The sequence below is a fragment of the Saccostrea echinata genome, unplaced genomic scaffold, assembly GCF_033153115.1.
Source record: "Saccostrea echinata isolate AGI-Se365-2 ecotype Australia unplaced genomic scaffold, CSIRO_AGI_Sech_v1 ptg000058l, whole genome shotgun sequence".
NCBI classification, from domain to species: Eukaryota; Metazoa; Mollusca; class Bivalvia; order Ostreida; family Ostreidae; genus Saccostrea; species Saccostrea echinata.
The window spans coordinates 3,501,204-3,521,007 of record NW_026889807.1 but is presented as its reverse complement, the minus strand read 5'-3'; the positions used below and the strand labels follow the sequence as shown (position 1 = coordinate 3,521,007).

Sequence of the window (19,804 nt, the reverse complement as noted above, 5' to 3'; positions counted from 1 at the left end):
TTTTTTCTATCTTTGGCCACTGGGTTTCTGTATATCTAATGTCATTCATTAATCAGTGCAAATCTGCATTGTTGAATCATCTATTTCGATAGTGACAAAAGGGTCGATAAATAAAGAATTGTTTAAGATATGCACAAGAAAATGACTAACTAGGAAACAGTCTGATCAATTTAACCTTTGTACACTCCTACAATCTTTATGCATGTGATTGTTTGTGCTATGTTCAAATATGGATATCCTGTCCTTTAGATTTAATGCACAAAAATGACGAAACATTTGCTATTGGCACATGTATAAAGTCAAGTTAAAAGTCTTAATGATATTTTCAAATAATTAAATTTCAAAAAAAAAAAAAAAAAAAAAAAAAAAAAAAAAAAAAAAAAAAAATCCAGAACACAAAGGAGAATTTGTAGATTTTTTCTAATTAAAGCAAATGGATAAATTACTCAAAAAAAATGTTGTTATAATTCATAGATTTTTTAGGAAGTGAAAATAGTTATTTGAAGTGAACTTTTAAACATGCCTTTCACCAGAAAATGAATCATATTTCATTAAAACGAATAAATACACATGAAATTTTGAAGAGAGGTACAAAGAATTGTTAATTGTGAAGTTTAAATGTGAAATAACCGTCTCCTATATATATTAAGGAAAGTGTTGAGATTTCAGTACTGTGTTATAAAAATATTAAAGAGCAGATACTTTCTGTTAGAGCTCCATAACGTCATATACGACAATTACACTCCAAACGTAAATTCCAAGACCTTAATTTGTATTTTTTAGATGACCATACACCACTTACTCAAAGAAATAAATGAAAATATGTTACTGGTACTGGTTTAATATTATATTATTGAAAAAGATATGTTTTCAGTGAAAAAAGGAAAGGTTATTCTTAGAAAAAATAAAAAATAAAAGCTATGTTTCTAGTTCTTTGCATTGAAGATATTAAAACACAGTGTAGATTTCTTCTCAAAAAATAACACAGTCAGCTCTCTTTCATTAAATAAGCTTTTGAATAGACAAGTTTTGGTCATCATTTGGGATCAAGTATCTCAAAGGACTTAAAAAGTAATTTAGAAATCATTCCCTCGCAAAGAAGAAGGTACGGTTTTAGCTTTATTGTGCCCTAAAAACTTAATGTTTTCAAGAAGTTTTGAAACTGGCTTAAATATTCGTTGAGTATATGACTGTGATGAATCAGTAAAGAATACGACATGAAGGAGTACCATTCTGGAAATATGTCATCATTAATGTGCTGCATGTCTCTGTTTTAAACAGAAAAAGCCTCAAAATGACCCATTTCAAGGGTTATTTTCCTTAAGAAAATAGCGTCCACAGCCGTCGCCCACTTTAATTTTCGGATGTGTTGTGTAAAATTCTTTGAAAAATCACATATCTCAAAATCTTTGTGGGCGATGCCTATGGACAATATTATCTGAAAGAAAATTCCATTGAAAAATTGGTGTCTTCTGCAACTTTTTAATAAAAAACGGGAAATTGCACAAGTTAATGACGTCACAGTTAGCATTTAGAAGGTCCTGTGATAAAAATGATTTGTATGATCTTTCTGCGTGGATTTTCAATGATTCAAAAAGCATGGGTTTTAATTTTTTACATCACTTTCATTCAAAAAAAAAAAAAAAAAAAAAAAAAAAAAAAAAAAAAAAAAAAAAAAACAGGGCAAGATTTGTATTGAAACCGTACCTTGTTCTTTAAAGCTAGCAATCCATGGAAATGATCTTTTCTCTGCATGAAATGGTGTCATTGAAAATAATCTTTTGATGTGTATCCAAAATATGCTAACAATTTTTTGTCCCTTCATAACTTTTTGATGTCTTTATCTAGTCGACATTTAACAGTTACCCGTTTCCTTAATAAAGTATTCCTGGCGTTAATCATACTTCCTTAGGAAACTGCCCCAGAAGTTATTTTAAAAATGCATAGAAAAGTTTTTTGCTTGATAATACGTCATAGAAAGAGTTCAAAATTTGCAGCTATAATTGTAACAATAAAAAAAAAAAGAATTTCAATGGTAGTCCCCACAAACCGTATTAAATGTTAACTTGTCAATGCAATTAACAACCTAATTACATCACTGTAATTCCTGCACATTTCATTGTCAACTGTAAGTGACATTCCTATGAAGTGTTACGTTCGAGATAATAGTCAGTCATACCAGCAAGTTTAAAAAACACGTTTCATTCTAGTAAATGAATTAAGTCGGTATTCTTATGTCTATCAATGAAAACACAAATCAGGGAAACTTTACATGAACTTAAATCTACTTTCATTTTCTCTTGCAATTCTATATTTCTGTTCAGTATATGATATACATATTTATTTGTTTACATTATTTATTTTGTTTGAAAATATACCTTTGTCATCTACTTAAGGTATGTCACTCGTGAAATTTGTTATATCAAGGATTTTTTGAAAAGTATATTTTAGATAAGTACTCACATAGTATGACTCAAAATCGCAGAGAAAATGGGGGGTCAGTGTGCATCTTACTGAGCTACGGTACAATTAAGTTGACCTTTTTGCACTTAAATTTTAACTCTTTGGTTAATTACTTTAACCTTTATCATATTTTATCAGATGTAACCATAGCAATAAATATAATCTTATTTTACGCAAAATACATTGAGTAATATTTATCATTGAACAAATCATGCAAATTAATGCGCGTAAATTATTGTGTGACCTTTTTGCACTAAAAAGTAACATATTTTTGGTATTAAAAATCTAAATAGGCAATAAAATATGTTCTTGTATCAAACTTTCTACGACTTAACTACTGATTGGTCACAAGTATCGAGTAGTTTAAAATAATGAAAGAAAAAGTTGGGGTCAGTGATGTAAATTTTGAAATATTGCTCCAAATATGCAATTTTCTGCCAAAAAACAGTGTAAATTTTATCTTGACTTCTTTAATATATCTTCATTTCTCTGGGAAGTTTGTTGAGGGAAGGTGTAAAATTTGTTCTAAAAATATAAATTGAGACCTATGTTTAATATTCCTAGCATATCATAACGGAAAATATTCTCAGAGTAAAAGTATGTGAGGCTAAAGTTCCAAGATATTGAATTTAATAAATGTGCAGATTTGCAGAATTTTCTGCTGAATATCCTTCCACCACAAGAAATAGTCCCTCATAAATCTTGCTTCTTTATGAATTTTTGAGCAGTTTTTTCATTGAATGTTGAACAACTTACATTGTTTAATTTAAGTATGTTATAAAAATTGAATTTTATTAAATAGTTTTGAAGTAAGAGGTTCTGACTGAACTTTTCTAAAAAGCTGACGAGTGACATACCTTAAACGACAATAATAAATTTGTAGAAAAGATAGATTTATGGTATTTTTTAAAAAAAAAAATATTTTTCATCTAGAAAAATAAAACAATTTTCATGAAATGCTCTTGAATGACCAATATGACATTGAGGCGACAAATACATGAAAACTGGTCAACGAACACATTTGTATGATTGATTGATTGTATGTTGTTTAACGTCCCTCTCGAGAATTTTTCACTCTTAAGGAGACGCCACCACTTGCCGGTGGAGAGCTGCAAATTTTGTCCTATGCTCGGCACTTACGGCCATTGAGCAGTGAGGGGTCTTTTTCGTGCCAGCACCAACTGCGACACGGGACCTCGGTTTATACGGTCTCATCCGAAGGACCGGTCTCCACGTCCCACAGTGGGATTCGAACCCGCGACGTAAGGATCAATTCCTTACTTCGCGACTCTAGAGCAGACTCTCTAACCACTGCGCCACGCGGGCGACCACATTTGTATGATACGAAGTCAATATCATTTTAAGTGGTTAAATACATGTACCAGAATTATTTTCTTGCAAAGAAAGTCCTGCTCATGTTTGCACATTTGTATTTATCCTGTAACGTGAATGTCAATTTCAACAAGCAACATTTTATGCAATGCCTTTTCATCAGATCTGAGGACGTGCATCAATTTGACATACTGATCAATTGTTAATATTGCTCAGAATAACTCTGTGTCGATGTTTGTATGTAAATACATGTACATTACATGAGTATTTCCCTGTTATAAAATTTCATTAATCTTTTATAACATCCGTTTGTACTTTTCGCTAATTAAATTCATATTCTGAAAGAAATCAAAACTTTTCATTAACATCATTTATATTTTTAAAAACTATCAAATTCGAATTTTAAGGTCTTAAACGATTTCTAAATGAGATTTGCAGCCCTGTTATTTCATGAAATATATGGAGATAACGAACAGTATTCAAGCTCAAAAGTCCATTAAACATTACAAAATAATTGCAGAGCAAACACGGACCTCCAAAACATCAGAGGTGGGATCAGGTGCCATGGAGGAGTGAGCATCCTCTGCCGACCGGTCACACCCACCGTGTGCTCTTTGTCATGATCGGGAAATAACGGGAAAATATTAATCTACAAAAAGGACAAATCGATGTGTGAATCTAGGTCTTTTACAGACATCTTCGTTCATAAATCCTTTATATATAGAAAAAGTGCAACAGAATACCAATTATAAATTACCCCTAACTCTCTACACTGACAAAAGGGATGTTTGTCTTCCGTAAAAAGACATGATCGTTTGAGTAAAACTTCTTGTATTTTCAAATATTTTAATTGTCTAATAATGCGTCAAAATGTGAGACAATTGTTTCATAATCTTTTATCTAGAAGAGTTTTCCATGAAGCATTTGTTATTTTGGAGATACGATGATTAATTTTTTTTTCTTAAAATTACTTAAAAAATTCAAACGATCGAAATAAATTAATAGTTATTTGAAGAAAAGACTACTAAAGACAATGGATGCTCCTGTCATCTTGTGTCTATTTCTGAATGAATAAATACCAGGTTAATCAAATGATTATAATTAGATAATTTTAGTTTAATTAGTAATAATCAATCTTTATCAGTTCTTTTAATGCGGTTGGTTAGGTTTTACTATTTTCAATTTAATCAAACAATATTTATCAAAATCGATTTTCGTGATTTGACTTCTTTAACAACTTATCAACACCAACAACTGTTAATTGTTCTTAAATATAAATAAAAATAAATTTAAAGTACCGCAAGAACTAATTAGCTTATTTTTTAGTATTTATCTTCCGCCTGGATTAATATTTGACTTTATTCCGAGATTGTTTTGTTAAGAAGTTGTGAAAAAGTACAGTAGAACTCGATTATCAGAAAGTCACAGGATTTCATTACAACCAAAATATTCCTTATATTCATTGAAATAAACTTTGTGCAGAGTTTCTCGCAGAATTCATTAAAGATTTAAAAAAATATGGGTGAATCCTTCTCTTTTTTTAACTTAGTGAATTGGTGTTGCTATTTGATTTTAGAAAAATAAGAGCTGCATGATCAATTTTTTAAATGTTGCACTACATCAGAGAACATTTTATAGAAGGTACATTTAAGGAATGTTTTTAGCTTTATGAGTGATATTTGTATATACACATAGACTTGCCATGCAGGCATATTTCATGAAGCGCGATTTCGCTACACGCTAATAAAATTCATGAATCAATCATTTTATTTACATTTGTCAAACAAACAAAAATACATCCAAAGTGGAATGTTCGCAATCTTTTATCGTTTTATTTTCATTACTAGTTCGGAAGCCTCATTATGATGGCACTTTAGCGCGATTTTTCTTTGCATGGCTATATAGAAATTTGCAATCAAGTCTATTTCATAGTTGGTTTATTAGGAAAACACTGCAAATGTTTCATATTTCAATAAAAGGTGAAATTATAGAACAGTGATTAATCCTATACACATATATGCAGATTGATTAAAATACAAAATCGAGAAAAGAAAATTACAAATGCCTGGAAACAAAAGTGTATAACGGTATGCAAATTCCCTAAAGTGCCTCTACAACCCACTTCAAATATCAACAGGACATAACAATCACGTTCTGAGGATCTGACTAATCATCGCTTTATTATTTCCCCAATCTCCAAATGAACAAGAATATGTTGATCTTTACACTCATGAATTGTAGAAGAGGTGTGTGTGTGTGTAAATCATATTTCTGTTTGGAAACGCTTCTGATATAGATATTTTTAAATTTAGATATGCTGTGGCATATTTATTATACATAATCAACTACGTAGCTGTATTGGGAAGTGCAGCTGCGATAAATCAACCCCACCCAATCTTAGGCTGATGATTGGGGAAAAAACTACATTTCATCTTCCAAAGACAATTTATAAGTAAAGGTTTTGTTTATTAAATTTACGAACAGAAGGCAAACTATTTGATATCAAGAAATGTTCCCAATTCGCTGTGGTTTATTAAATTAATTCAAATTAATATTGAAAATGAGATCGCCAAATGTCATTGCCAGTTATAATTATAGATAACACTACGGCATCGATTGCAATAAATTCACTTGTTCTTGTTAAAATCTATAAATATTAAATGGACAGAATAGAAAACAATGAAAATGTAATTATAAATGCCAATGCGTTTTCTTCCATGATATCCACGGTAATAAAATCTTTGTAACATCTTTTCTTATCATCCTTTTGTTTTCATGTCATGTTATTAATTTCCATTTTATAAAGAAAAATATCAAAATATTATTAACACCAATTATATTTTCAAAGATTTTTGAATACAAGTTTTCAGTTTTTATCTGATATCAATATGATATTTGTAGTTCTAGTATTTCATAGTTATCATCAATGTCCAGATAGTTGATGAGTGCATTTTACAAGAATTATGCATTTACTCTTAGCTCAGAAATCCTATAATCATATATATATATAGAGAGAGAGAGAGAGAGAGACTCTTACAGAATAGAGATACAGAAACCAGGAATATGTACAGTAACATCAGGGATGATAGTCTTTTCACAATCGGTTAACAAAGAAATTCAATGGAAAAATTCGTGTATTTTCAAACAAATACTTCGTTAAATGGACACAATGAATACATTTTCTGCTATCTGTAAGACTTCTCAGTGTTCCATAAAGCTATTCTTTTCCTGAAGGTATGAAGATAAAATGATTTTTTTTCATTACTGAAAGAAAGCAAATGGAAAAATTCATAGTTATATATGCTTATATTTCAATAGAAGAAAAACAAAACAATTAAAGGTGGTATCATGCTTAACTCTTATGAATTAAAAAAAAACAGATTACTCAAATGATTTTAATTTTATGATTTGAGATTCATAGCCAATGATCAATCTTGCCCGTTCTTTGAATGCTGCGGTTGGTTGGGATCTGTTACCTTCAATATAATCAGACATACATAAATGAATTCGATTTTCCAGGAATTCATTGTTTGAGGTCTTTAAAGACAAACATACAAACTACACAGCCAATTATAGCTTTGAAATGTAAATAAATTCATTTAAAAAAAAATGAATTTAAGTTATTGCATTATAAAAGAAAAAAAAATCAATGTTCATTCTTTTCTGCAAGGACATTTTTGAAATAAAGGCAATATCTCCATTCTTTTATTAAACCAAATAAAATTGGTTATCTGTATTTTTAAAATATATATTAACTACCATCAAAACCTTATTAAGCAATCAGAGATTTAGGAACAACTTGAGATTAAATATATATTTGTTATTTTATTTGTCATCTGCTCATTGTGAAGCACATAACAAGAAGTTATGAGTATTTTGCAAGTAACCAAATTACTACTGGTACAGTTGGCACTTTATTTTGTGTTTAGTGTCCTTTGATAGGGCACTTTATCCGCATGGTCTACAGACCACCAATCTGATGTGGACATTGGATTATACTAATGGAGTGGTGTCCGATCTAGGGGGATTCGCCGATTTGATAGCTGAACCCCACTAAAACTGGGTATAATCTCCAGCCCCATTGCTTTGAGAATGATATATCTGCCTTGAAATGTACATAATTGTATTTTGTAGAATATGAAAAATTAAGCATTGTATTCATACTATAAAATACTTTGGTTTTTGTATTTAAAATGTTTTGTAATTTTATAACGAATTAAAACACTTCTATATAATTCTTTTTATGTTTGAGGCGGCTGGGATAAACGGGTTTTGATATCATGAATGGATATATATAGTACAGGCGAGGTTAACAATAGTTTTCGAGGGATGAATATTTTCAATGCCACCCCAAACTAAACATATTATACTGAGTGTTATACAAATACACATAAAATCTGCGCAGTTATCATTTTTCGGAATATCAGCCTTCGTCGAGCAATGTCGAATGTTGCTACGATTGAGGGCGTGGTTTCATCATTCAGAGGTTAATAGTTTTTTTAAACATTTTTATGACTTAGATTTAACCTATTTACATGAAAGTATGATAAAATAAAATATTTTGTTTTCTAGACTAGTTTTTTTAGCCCACCTGAGCTGAAAGCTCAAGTGAGCTTTTCTGATCACATTTTGTCCGTCGTCCGTCTGTCCGTCTGTCTGTCTGTCTGTCGGTCTGTCCGTCCGTCTGTATACTTTTCACATTTTTGACGTCTTCTCCAGAACCACTGGGCCAATTTCAACCAAACTTGCCATGAAGCATCCTTGCGTAAAGGGAATTCAAATTTGTTCAAATGGAGGGCCACGCCCTCTTTCAAGGGGAGATAATTAGGAATTAGTGAAAAAATAATGGCGTCATTTAAAAATCTTCTTCTCAAGAACCACTAGGCCAGGAAAGATGAAACTTATGTGGAAACATCCTCAGGTAGTGTAAATTCAAGTTTGTTCAAATCATGACCCCCGGGGGTAGGGTGGGGCCACAATGGGGGATCAAAATTTTACATAGAAATATATAGGAAAATATCTTTAAAAATCTTCTTCCTAAGAACAGCAAAGCCATGATTAGTCATATTTATATGGAAGCATCCTCAGATAGTGTAGATTCAAGTTTGTTCAAATCATGATCCCCGGGGTAGGGTGGGGCCACAATGGGGGATCAAGGTTTTACATAGAAATGTATAGGAAAATATCTTTAAAAATCTTCTTAAGAACAGCAAAGCCATGATTGGTCATATTTACATGGAAGCATCCTCAGGTAGTGTAGATTCAAGTTTGTTCAAATCATGACCCCCGGGGGTAGGGTGGGGCCACAATGGGGGATCAAAGTTTTACATAGAAATATATAGGAAAATACCTTAAAAAATCTTCTTAAGAACAGCAAAGCCATGATTGGTCATATTTATATGGAAGCATCCTCAGGTAGTGTAGATTCAAGTTTGTTCAAGTCATGACATCCCCCTGCCCCCCCCCCCCCTTCCGGATAGGATGGGGTCACAATGGGGGATCAAAGTTTACAGAGGATTATATAGGAAAAAATCTTTTTCTCAAGAACAGACAAGCCAGGATTAGTCAAATTAATATGGAGGCATCCTTGGGAGTGTAGAATGAAATTTGTTCAAATGAGGGCCCCTGGAGGTAGGGTGGGGCCACAATGGGGGATCAAAGTTTTACATATGAATATATGGGAAAAAATCTGCTGCTCAAGAACAGCAAAGCCATTTGTTATATTGATATGAATGCATCATTAGGTAGTTTAAAATTCACCCCCCCCCGTAAACTTTTCAATACTGAACTAATTTTTGCTTTTTTTCCTAGCCAAAGTGCTCAGGTGAGCGATGTGGCCCATGGGCCTCTTGTCTTTAAGTATCATTGAAAACAAATTAAATTATTTTGTTCTGTATTGTATAAAATATTATTTCAAATTGCAGATTTAATAGCGTATTTGTTTGCAGATTAAATATCAATTAAAAGTGCAAATATGAAAGTCTAATGCTTTGCATCAAAGCAATATTAGTGACGAAAAAATCAAACTTATTGAATGTACATGAATAATTTTTTACTGTCAAACGCTTTGAGAAATTACAACAAATGTGTCAAACAACAGTTTGTGCAGGTGCTTGCAAATGTCAAATTAATATGTATGGTCAAGAATTAAACTAACTGACAAAGATATTATCATGTATAAAGTGACCGCAATTTTCTTCAGCCTATCATTTTCGATTGCATAAGAGGAATATGCTTACATCTATAGTAGTAAGGGAGCAAAAAACATTTACATTTTGTTCGACATCACAGTGCATTCTATAAAAAGAAATTTATATATAATGAAATAAAAGAAAACGAATATTGAAAAATCCCAAACGTGCAAATCTTACAAAAATACGAAATAGAGAAAAAAGGTAAAATCAATGACCCCACAAAAATATGAATAAATGTTTGCATCTTCCCTTTGGTGCCTCAGCAAGCTACTTCAAATATCAACAGGACATACCAATCACGTTCAGAGGGCTTGACCAACCATTGTATTATATTTTTTCCAGTCTCCAAGAAAGGAATGATATTTTATGTCCCCGGAATTCAAAAGAGATTTAAATCTGCAAAACATATTTCTTCTTGGAAACACATTATTTGCATTTATATTTATATATGATGTGACACATTTTTTTTCTTACATCTAGCTGAAAGGGAAGTGCAAGTGGAATAAACCGACCCCATTTAATCCTAGGCTTATAATAGACCTAATGGGAAAACAAATCGTATTTCTAGAAAAATGTTATTGTGAAAGCTTTGAAGATACAGCATGCCAAAAAAGGAAAGGGAAATATTTGTTTAATACATTATATTACTCCTCATTCAACTTAGTTATAAGGAAAACCAATTATTGAAGATTTTGTACAAAATTCTTAATTCCACGGTCAGTTATTTTTGTTAAAGACACCTTACCTTGCATTGTTTTAAAAAAAAGAGCTAGGTTAACTTTATGCATAAAATGGCCCTGTAGGTTTACCAGTTTAATAACAAACACTCTAAGTCCCATTTCAAACATCAGTATAAATAAGAGACTATTAAGTGATTTCATTCCTATAAAACATAGTTTCCTCTGATGGTCCAGGTATTGGAAGACAAGCTTTATTTTGTGAAATTGCAATATTCTTGAATTTTTGCAAGAAAACCGGTTTTTTTTGAGTACTTTCAGGGAAGAATCAAAATATGAGCCCACCCCTCGATTAATTTTTTTTTTATTCTTCAAAGCAGTTCTATCATCATATAACTGCACTATTTAGATAAAAGTTTGCGCTTGCTCTCTACTTGATATTGAAATATAGTTTCAACGTTTTGCCGTTTTGTAGAAATTTTGTGGATATGGGAAAACATCATAATGCATTGACTAGCCGGAAAATTATGTCATTTTTGAAAGATAAGCAGTCATTAGGGGTGTAAATGTATTTCATTCATTGTCAACTAAAACTAAGAAGTTTCACTTTTTAAAAAAAATTTCACAGGGCCAACAAGGCCCTAAGAGAACCTTGCTCTTTATACGTTAAATTTATTTTCAAAGTTTCCATAGCCAAAAACAATATGAAATAAATTGCGTTCAATAAATTCAATAAATCTGTATGTTCAATTTCTGTTCAAATATTTAAAAGAAAAACATTTTTTTTGCAGATAAGCTTTAAGACAGAAAACTAAATTATTATTACCTATTGTTTATTTCAAAATTCATTATTTTCCCTCTAATTGATTGTACACTCATTGAAAAAAAAAAACAACTTACTATAAAAGATTATTAATGGGTTGCCCCAGATCTCCATTCCTTATAAATAAGACTACGACAATACGCCAATAGCATCACATTACCCTGATAAATATGAATTTATGTACTAAAAAATGTGTTTACACAAAAATGCGTTCAAGCTAAAATTTACGCGCAAAAATCTGTAGATATGTTATTTGGAAATATTTGCATTTCTATCTGTTTTCTCTGTGATTCTGTAGTAACTCTTTGAAAGTTGTTTGTTGATTTCTCGATATTTACAACTTAATGTAAACATCGCCAAGTGAAAGGTCAAATGCCTAATATGCATGTCAATATCTGTGTCTGGCATCAGTGGGCGGGATTTATGGAAATTAAAATGGAATGCCTTTTCTATTTTAAATCTCTTAGATAGCATTTGTAATTTATATTTACTTTTCTATTTCGTCGCCCTCGTGGCGCAGTGGTAAGAGCGTCTGCTCTGGAGTCGCGATGTATGGAGTTGATCCTTACGTCGCGGGTTTGAATACCATGCGGGACATGGAGACGGGTCCTTTGGATAATAAAACCGAGGTCCCGTGTCGCAGTAGGTGCTGACACGAAAAAAAAATCCCTCACTGCTCAATATTCCTGAGTACCGAATATAGGTCTAAATTTGCAGTCCTCTACCGACAAGTGGTACGTCTCCATATGATTGAAAAATTCTCGAGTGGGACTTTAACAAACATTTCTATTTCAAATATAACTGTAAATATGATGAATTACTGACTAGTTTGTTGCATATATCAGGGACATCATTGACAGATGGAACGTGGGCATCACCTGTTATGCAAATAATCCCACGTTTCCAGCTGTTATCAATGCCCTGACATACCCACCGAATCAGGCAGTGATTCCCTAATACAATTAAACGATAGATAATTTCTCTTAAAAGTCAGGGACTTTGAAGACAAAAACATAAGGTGATAATATTCAAAATTAAAATTTAATGACAATACAATGCACACAGATATGTCTAAAGAAAATAAATCAAATCATACTATGAAATTCATAGACTTACAACGCTGGATGCAAAACAAAAAAAAAACAAAACAAAAAAGGGTTTATATGAACAATTTATCATGCATTTAATAGCTCTCTACATTGAAAACAAACAAATGACATTTTGTGGACAGGAAAGATATCACCAACCTCTGAAAAAAGAGCTTGTTGCCTCTTAGAAAAATTGTAAGAATTATTTTTAGCAAACGTGTAGGATCGATGCGAAGTTATCGCAAAAATTTGTTTCTTATTCAAGGAAATCTTGCGTTCTTGTGGTAATAACTTGTAACCTTTAAATCTTAACAAATACAAATTATGGGAAAAAAAATCAGCTGGAGAAACCTATTTGAAAGAACTTTTTGTAACTTAATAAAATATAAAATTTTCAGGTAAATACAATTATGAGTCATCTAAATCCTGGTTAACAAATTATCAAATTAAATCAATGCTACGTCACTTTCCAGCCTTTCAATTTTTAAGTAGAACATAATGAAGATTTTTCAGTTTTTACTTGATTTTTTTGCAATTTAAACAGCTGCTTTTGCAGCATTGAAAGTGCATGTGGCTGAAAGTTTGGTGGAAAATCAAGCATTCAAGAAAAACAAGCATTATTTTATTAAAATCATATGACAGCTTTTCTTATTATCAGTTCATTTCTTTGGAAATCAATAATGAAAAAAATCTACAGGAAGAAAAAAAAGGAGGAGAAAAATCATGAACAATTGATCAATCAAAAGAATCCAAAATAAATGATAACCAATGAAAGATAGAAATTTTACTTGATAAAAAGAAATTAGATGTGTATTTTAATCTCATCGCCGCATCCATAAAAAAAAAACACCTGAGGCATCGTCACAGGTAAAATACAGGTAAAATACAGGTAAACAAAGGTGCTTAGTATTCATCAGCATTCCCGACACATAAATATCGCCAAACCACAAATATCTGTCAAAATTTAGCCATAATTATAATGCAAATAATAATTAATAATAATTAGGATTCTGCACCTATTTGCTAAAATATTAGGTTTGTCATCTTTACGCCCCGTTGAAAATGACCGAAAATCCGGAACTTCCTTTTTGTGACCTTTTGTATATAAGACGAGCTCTGAATGAGTTTTACACATTGTGATTGAGTTCAGTCTTGTATTGTTGGCTTTGTTTAATCTTAGTCCTCTTGATGTTTATTCTCATTATGAAGAATTACTGCAGTCTATTTTTCATTGTTTCCTTAATATCACTTTGTCTGGCTGATGACTGTAAGTATATATATTTCTTAAGGTTGTTTTTTTTTCCCCCTCAATTTTTTATATAAAAATGTGGTTTGGTCTGTATACGTATGAAGAGTTGTAAGTGTACTTGATAAAAAGTCCTAGTATATCAATAATTCTTATAGATATTTAGATGTTTTTTAAAGTCAGCGCGTTTATGTAAAAGAACAAAACAAGGTTTGTACCAATCTCCAAAAATTCAGTATTTTGCTATCCAATACTATATAAAAAGTTATGTTAATTCGATCTGTTCTTGGACTCAAACGTAAAAAAAAAAATGTTTTTCTTTATTTTATTGTGTTCTAAATTCTGGTCATTCAGTTTCAATTATATTAAAAACGTAAGTATATGCGGAGATAGTTTTTGTAAGGATTTTTTAAGTTTCATTTCTTTTCTTCTATGAAATTAGCATGCCTTATTTTTTTAATTAAAAGCTTACCAATTAAGATGGTGTGTAAAATCATAGTATGCAAGAATATCTAATTCAACAAAGGATGCAAGAATATTTTATTCAGAAACAAAATTTATTTTATTCCTTAAGAATGGCTTATACCTTCTGAATTTGGAAGCGCATAATTTAATCAATAAGGCATTTTCTCGGTGTGCAAAATATTTAATGGTAAATTCCAACGTCAGAAAACCGAAGAAGCCATTCATGTACATATACAGCCAGATGCCTATCATAGCTAACTTTTTTTTCAAAGATCATGCATAAAGAAATGCGAATTTATATTATATGAACTCAACATAAAGAGAAAGGGATAAAGTCACCTTAATTCTTTAAACTCAGAAATTTAAATCCTTTGAACTTTGATTTCTAGATCCTTTAAACTTTGACTTCTAATGCTTTAGTATTCCTGCTTATCATTTTCTTCAATAGCTGAAAGTTTGCTCTTGTTCAAGTGAAAAAAAAGCCTCAGAATATAGTAGATATTCTTTTATTATTGATCTAATCTTTTTTTTTACTTTTCTTTAAAAAACATTATAGCACATGACGGAGTGTGTTCTGTGGGCTATGACACATATAGAGTAGGACAAACATTTCTGGATACCACAGGGCGACAATGCATGTGTGGACAGGATTATAAAATTATCTGTGACACAAAGGGTTGTAAGTGTTGGTTTATACACTCCTTAATTTTCAGTCTAAATAATTTACAGGGTTTTCCCTTTACTTGATAATGAAAAGGAGCACAGAGTGGGTGTGACTGGGGATGCTTACTCCTCCAGGGCACCTGATCCCACCTCTTCTTTCAGAGATCTGTGTAGGCTCTGCTCATTATTTATACTGTTTAAATGGACTTTTGAGAATGATCACTTTTGTTATCCTCAAATTTTATTCATAACGATTTATTTTCTCTGATACTTTTTAGTCTATTATAAAAATAAGCTAAGAAAAATTCGGTTTGGCCTGATGATCATAGACGGCTTAGCTTTCTTCGATATATCCAGTTATAGATTTATTATTCATAATAATCGTAGGGAAAATATTTTCAATACTTTAAATATGCAACTTCGCTACCAAGGTATTTCACTGTACTTGGAGGATATGGTAATAAGGTTCTAATAGTCTACAAAACCCTTTCAAAGCTGTTACCGACGAAAATATCATCCCTACTGTAAAATTGTGTTGAAACAGCAGAATATAATAAACCGATTATATATTTGAATATATTATGATTCGTGTTTTAAATATATAAACGAACCCCTACACACGATTTTGTTTTTTGTCAGATTGTGACTACCTTGGTCAGATCTACAAAGTAGGAGCTGCTTTTCCAGTAGGAGATGGTTGTAATAAATGTGTCTGTGGCAGTGATGGAACTGTAGAATGTACTAAAGAGCCATGTTATCCAGGTAATAAAGGATCTAAATAAGTTCAGTTTAATATTGTTCTACTAGTATTGAGATTTTTTTTTTTAACAAATACATATAATAAAGTGTGTCTTAACTGTTGTTTAAAAATATCCAATCTTATTGGATTATTTTGGAACTTCCTTAGTCCTTATATATTTTGAGCTAATTTATCCAGTATGTACCAAATTATAGGAGATTTCTATTGTGGTATTATTCCCTAGAGGTATTTTTCAATTAAATCCAAATCTGGAGTTTCTGGTCGACATATCAACGTTGTAAAAGTGTACCAACCTGTCAGGAATGACTGCACGTTGTAGATGGAAATGTGCATTGTCGGCCCTATAATTTATTTTTAAGACCTCACATATTTATTGTTTTTAAAAATATAATTAATTATGAATTGCGAAGTGTTTGAATTCCACATACACATTCTTCTTTTGTTTTATATTTGCGCAGTGAAATTTTATTTCAGAACAAGTCATTAATCTTAACTTCTCTCTCTTCAATAGATAAATGAAATTGTATCATTTCTATTTCATTCATTGCTATGATTGAGAGGTTGTTAAACTTTGACCTTTAACCTCAGGTTGCAGACACCTTGGAAGGACTTACAAGGTCGGTGACCTTTTTGACCAGGGCGATGACTGTAATACGTGTGAATGTTTACCGACAGGGAAAGTCGTATGCACAAACAAAAAGTGCTTCCCAGGTAAAATACACAAATAATAATGTTTTAATTAAATTATAAAGCAGAGAAACACTCATGTAATCAAACGAACAATAGATAAAAAGGAGCCTTGAACATAATATAAAAAAAAATACCACGGAAATATTTTTTTTCAATAGCAAATAAGTTTATTTCACACAGTCGATGATAATGTATTATAATTTATCATAATTTTGTCGATGTTTTGTTACATGTAATATACTTATTATTATTTATTTATTCATTTATTTATCTATCTATCTATCTATCTATCTATCTATCTATCTATCTATCTATCTATCTATCTATCTATCTATCTATCTATCTATTTATTTATTTATTTATTTATTTATTTTTGTACCAGCAGAATAATTCATTTTCAAATTTCTCAACTGATCTTTAATACTTCCCAGATTGCTTTTTTGGTGGCCAGAGATATTCCACCGGTGCTGTTGTTCCCAAGGGCGATGCCTGCAATAGATGCACGTGCATGGTTACTGGAGACATGCATTGTACTCAAGACTCATGTGAACCAAGTAAGTTTCCTTTTTTTTTACTTACTTCTCAAAAATTAGTATTGATTTCAAAATTGATGAATGGTTCTAAAATTTATTTACGTACAAAGAAAAGAAATATCTACAAACATTAATGAATTTGTATCTGTTTAAATTTTGGTTTAATTTGCGCATTAAAATAATTTTGCTACAAAAGTGGAAAATCTTCTCTTTTTTTAGAATGTGAAGTTAACGGAAGAGTGTACAGCCCTGGTGAAAAATTTCGGAAAGGAGACGGATGCAATGACTGTGTATGCCTGCCTGGAGGAATTGCACAATGTACCAATGCTGTTTGTTACCCAGGTAAAACAACATTCAGAGAAATATAATACTGGGGTTTTAGCATACCTTTTACTTCATAACTTTGGTCTTGGTAAGTTAATCTGCCACTGCATAAAACAAACCAGTGAAATGGATTTACATTTTACAGATTGTTTTTTCGAGGGAATGTATTATACGAGGGGTGACATGTTTGACAAGGGTGATTCATGCAACACATGCAAATGCCTGATTGACGGAACAATACAGTGTACAGAAAAATCGTGCTTTCCAGGTAAATTTTTATAAACATAGTATTAATAATTCATTCATTATTGACCTTATTTAACTATACAGTTAAATGATGATACATTACTCGCCGATATGTCAAATACCTGGGATAAATCAAAGTGAGTTTCGACCACAGTTTGAGTTCCTGTGCTATCTCGAACACTCTTGTATCTCGATTCTTTTTTTTTTTTTTTTTGCTAGCCTAGTAAAGTTTGATGTTAAATTGTTGTTATAGCCAGTCATGTACTTTTCACTGTTAAATTTTCACATTATTAAAAACAATTCTGATGATAGATTATGAATATCAAGCTTTGCTCTTTGTAGACTGTTACAATCAAGGAATCAGGTATAGAGCTGGAGATACATTTAAGCCTGATCCGTGTAACACATGTTGGTGTATGGTGACGGGCAACTTTAGCTGTACTGAATTCTCTTGTTATCCAGGTATGACTATATTTTTATAATAAACATGTACGATAGAAATTGAATTTGATGGTTTTTACCAAAAAAAAAAATCTCTGAACAACATTGAAAATATGACAAGTTAACATTTTCATTAGAATGACTTGATTTTTTAAATAACCCTGAAAAATATATTATGGTCAAAAAATACAATTGGAATGTTCATTATAGATTGTCTGTACTTGGGGAAAATCTACAAATCTGGAGTCAATTTCCCAAAGGGAGACAAATGCAACACCTGTATCTGCTCTTCAACTGGTGACGTAAGGTGTACCGAAATCAACTGTGGTGAAACATATCCAGCCAAGAAACCTAGCATTTTATACGACAGTAAGTAAAATAAGTAATTTAGCCTAGCATTTGTATTTAAAGGGTACTAAGTGGGAAAAAAAAGATGGCTTTACTTAGGTTCAAGTGTTTCTAAAACATTTACTGTTTAGAATTTTTGGGTACATATTGATCTTGGAATAAATATGATAGATTTATTTAAATTTCGTTGCATACTACAAATACTACAAACAAAATTGGCATAATGGTACATATCCTCTGATATGCTAAAATACATTTGTAGATTACAACTTTGATGAATTAAATCGAATTCTTTTTTGGAGCTAATTTTTTTAAAGTCTATTATGTATTTTGGTTGATATAACAGAATTACATAGGTTTAATAATTTACAAGTAATTCTGAGCACCATTTTCTTTGTTCAACCAGAGCCCGGATGTACCTACAATGCTAAAGGTTATGCTTCCGGTCAGGTGATTCCAGCAGGAGACGGCTGCAACATGTGTACATGTCAACCAGATGGTTCAATGTCATGCTCAAACTATCCCTGTATCTCGGGTAATTATAATTACCATGTTTTGTTAAAATACCCCTGTACCTCATGTAATTGTGATTACTTTGTCATGCTCAAAATATTTCAGTATCATGGGTAATTATAATCACCATATCTTATTTAAAGTACAGCTATAACTCACTCAGGTAGTTTAACTAACACGTACTCTCCAATTACTTCTGTATATCGGGTATAATTATAATAACAATCTCTTATTCAAACTATACCTGTATCTCAGAATTCATGATAAATTCTATTTAATAAAGATTTCGTTTGTATTCATAGATGATGACAAGTAAAAGACCAGAGAGTGAAAGACCAAGATTCCATTTTATACTTTTTTGAAATCCAGTTGACAGTGTATTAATGTACATTTCATGTTGTATCATAGTTATTCTTCAATATTTATTATTTCAATGTTCACCTGTTTCGTTCATTAATAAATATTGTCAACCGTAAGATGAATTTTTATCTGTTATGATTGATTGATTCATTGTATGTTGTTTGATGTCTTGTTCGAGAATTTTTCACTCATATTGATACTTCACCATATACCGGTGAAGGACTTCAATTTAGAACTTTACTCAGCACTCAGGGTCATTGAGCAGTGAGGGTTCTTTATCGTGCCAACGCCCACTTTGACACGGGGTCGCGGTTTTTAAGGTCTTATCCGAATGACCCGCAATTTTAACTTTAAAGTGCCGAGCGCATGGCGAAGGAACAGTTGCTGCCCATTTTATATTGACTTAGGTCAGTCGCGGCCGAGAGTTCTGATTAGTAGAATTGGTTAATCCCATTTAGTTATAAATGGTTTTGCATTTAGTAAATTTATTTTATGATATTGCAATAAATTAAAAAAAAAAACACTTTCTTTCAACACACAAACATTGATGCACGCATAACATTGATCGTCTACTAAGGCAGACACGTGCTGATTTTAGTTTTATGGGAAGTTTTTTTTTCCTGATGTTAGTTGAGAAA

General features: G+C 31.4%; 1 protein-coding gene across 1 annotated transcript; it reads left to right on the top strand.

Annotated features, from left to right (window-relative positions):
- Positions 1-13,743: 13,743 nt before the first annotated feature.
- Positions 13,744-19,282, top strand: LOC133174708 (kielin/chordin-like protein). The gene is made up of 11 exons (XM_061309788.1): positions 13,744-13,844; positions 14,845-14,967; positions 15,591-15,713; positions 16,300-16,422; positions 16,833-16,955; positions 17,154-17,276; positions 17,404-17,526; positions 17,847-17,966; positions 18,156-18,314; positions 18,700-18,828; positions 19,109-19,282. Exons 1-11 carry the CDS (start codon positions 13,766-13,768, stop codon positions 19,120-19,122), a joined length of 1,239 nt encoding a protein of 412 aa, XP_061165772.1. The 5' UTR covers positions 13,744-13,765; the 3' UTR covers positions 19,123-19,282.
- Positions 19,283-19,804: the final 522 nt, after the last annotated feature.

Bases quoted from the DNA above. Each gene is read 5' to 3' on its own strand.
- LOC133174708 (XM_061309788.1), top strand. From the start codon at position 13,766: ATGTTTATTCTCATTATGAAGAATTACTGCAGTCTATTTTTCATTGTT. The intron at 15,714-16,299 runs GTAATAAAGGAT...CTTTAACCTCAG, and splicing joins TAAAGAGCCATGTTATCCAG to GTTGCAGACACCTTGGAAGG. The intron at 16,956-17,153 runs GTAAGTTTCCTT...CTCTTTTTTTAG, and splicing joins TCAAGACTCATGTGAACCAA to AATGTGAAGTTAACGGAAGA.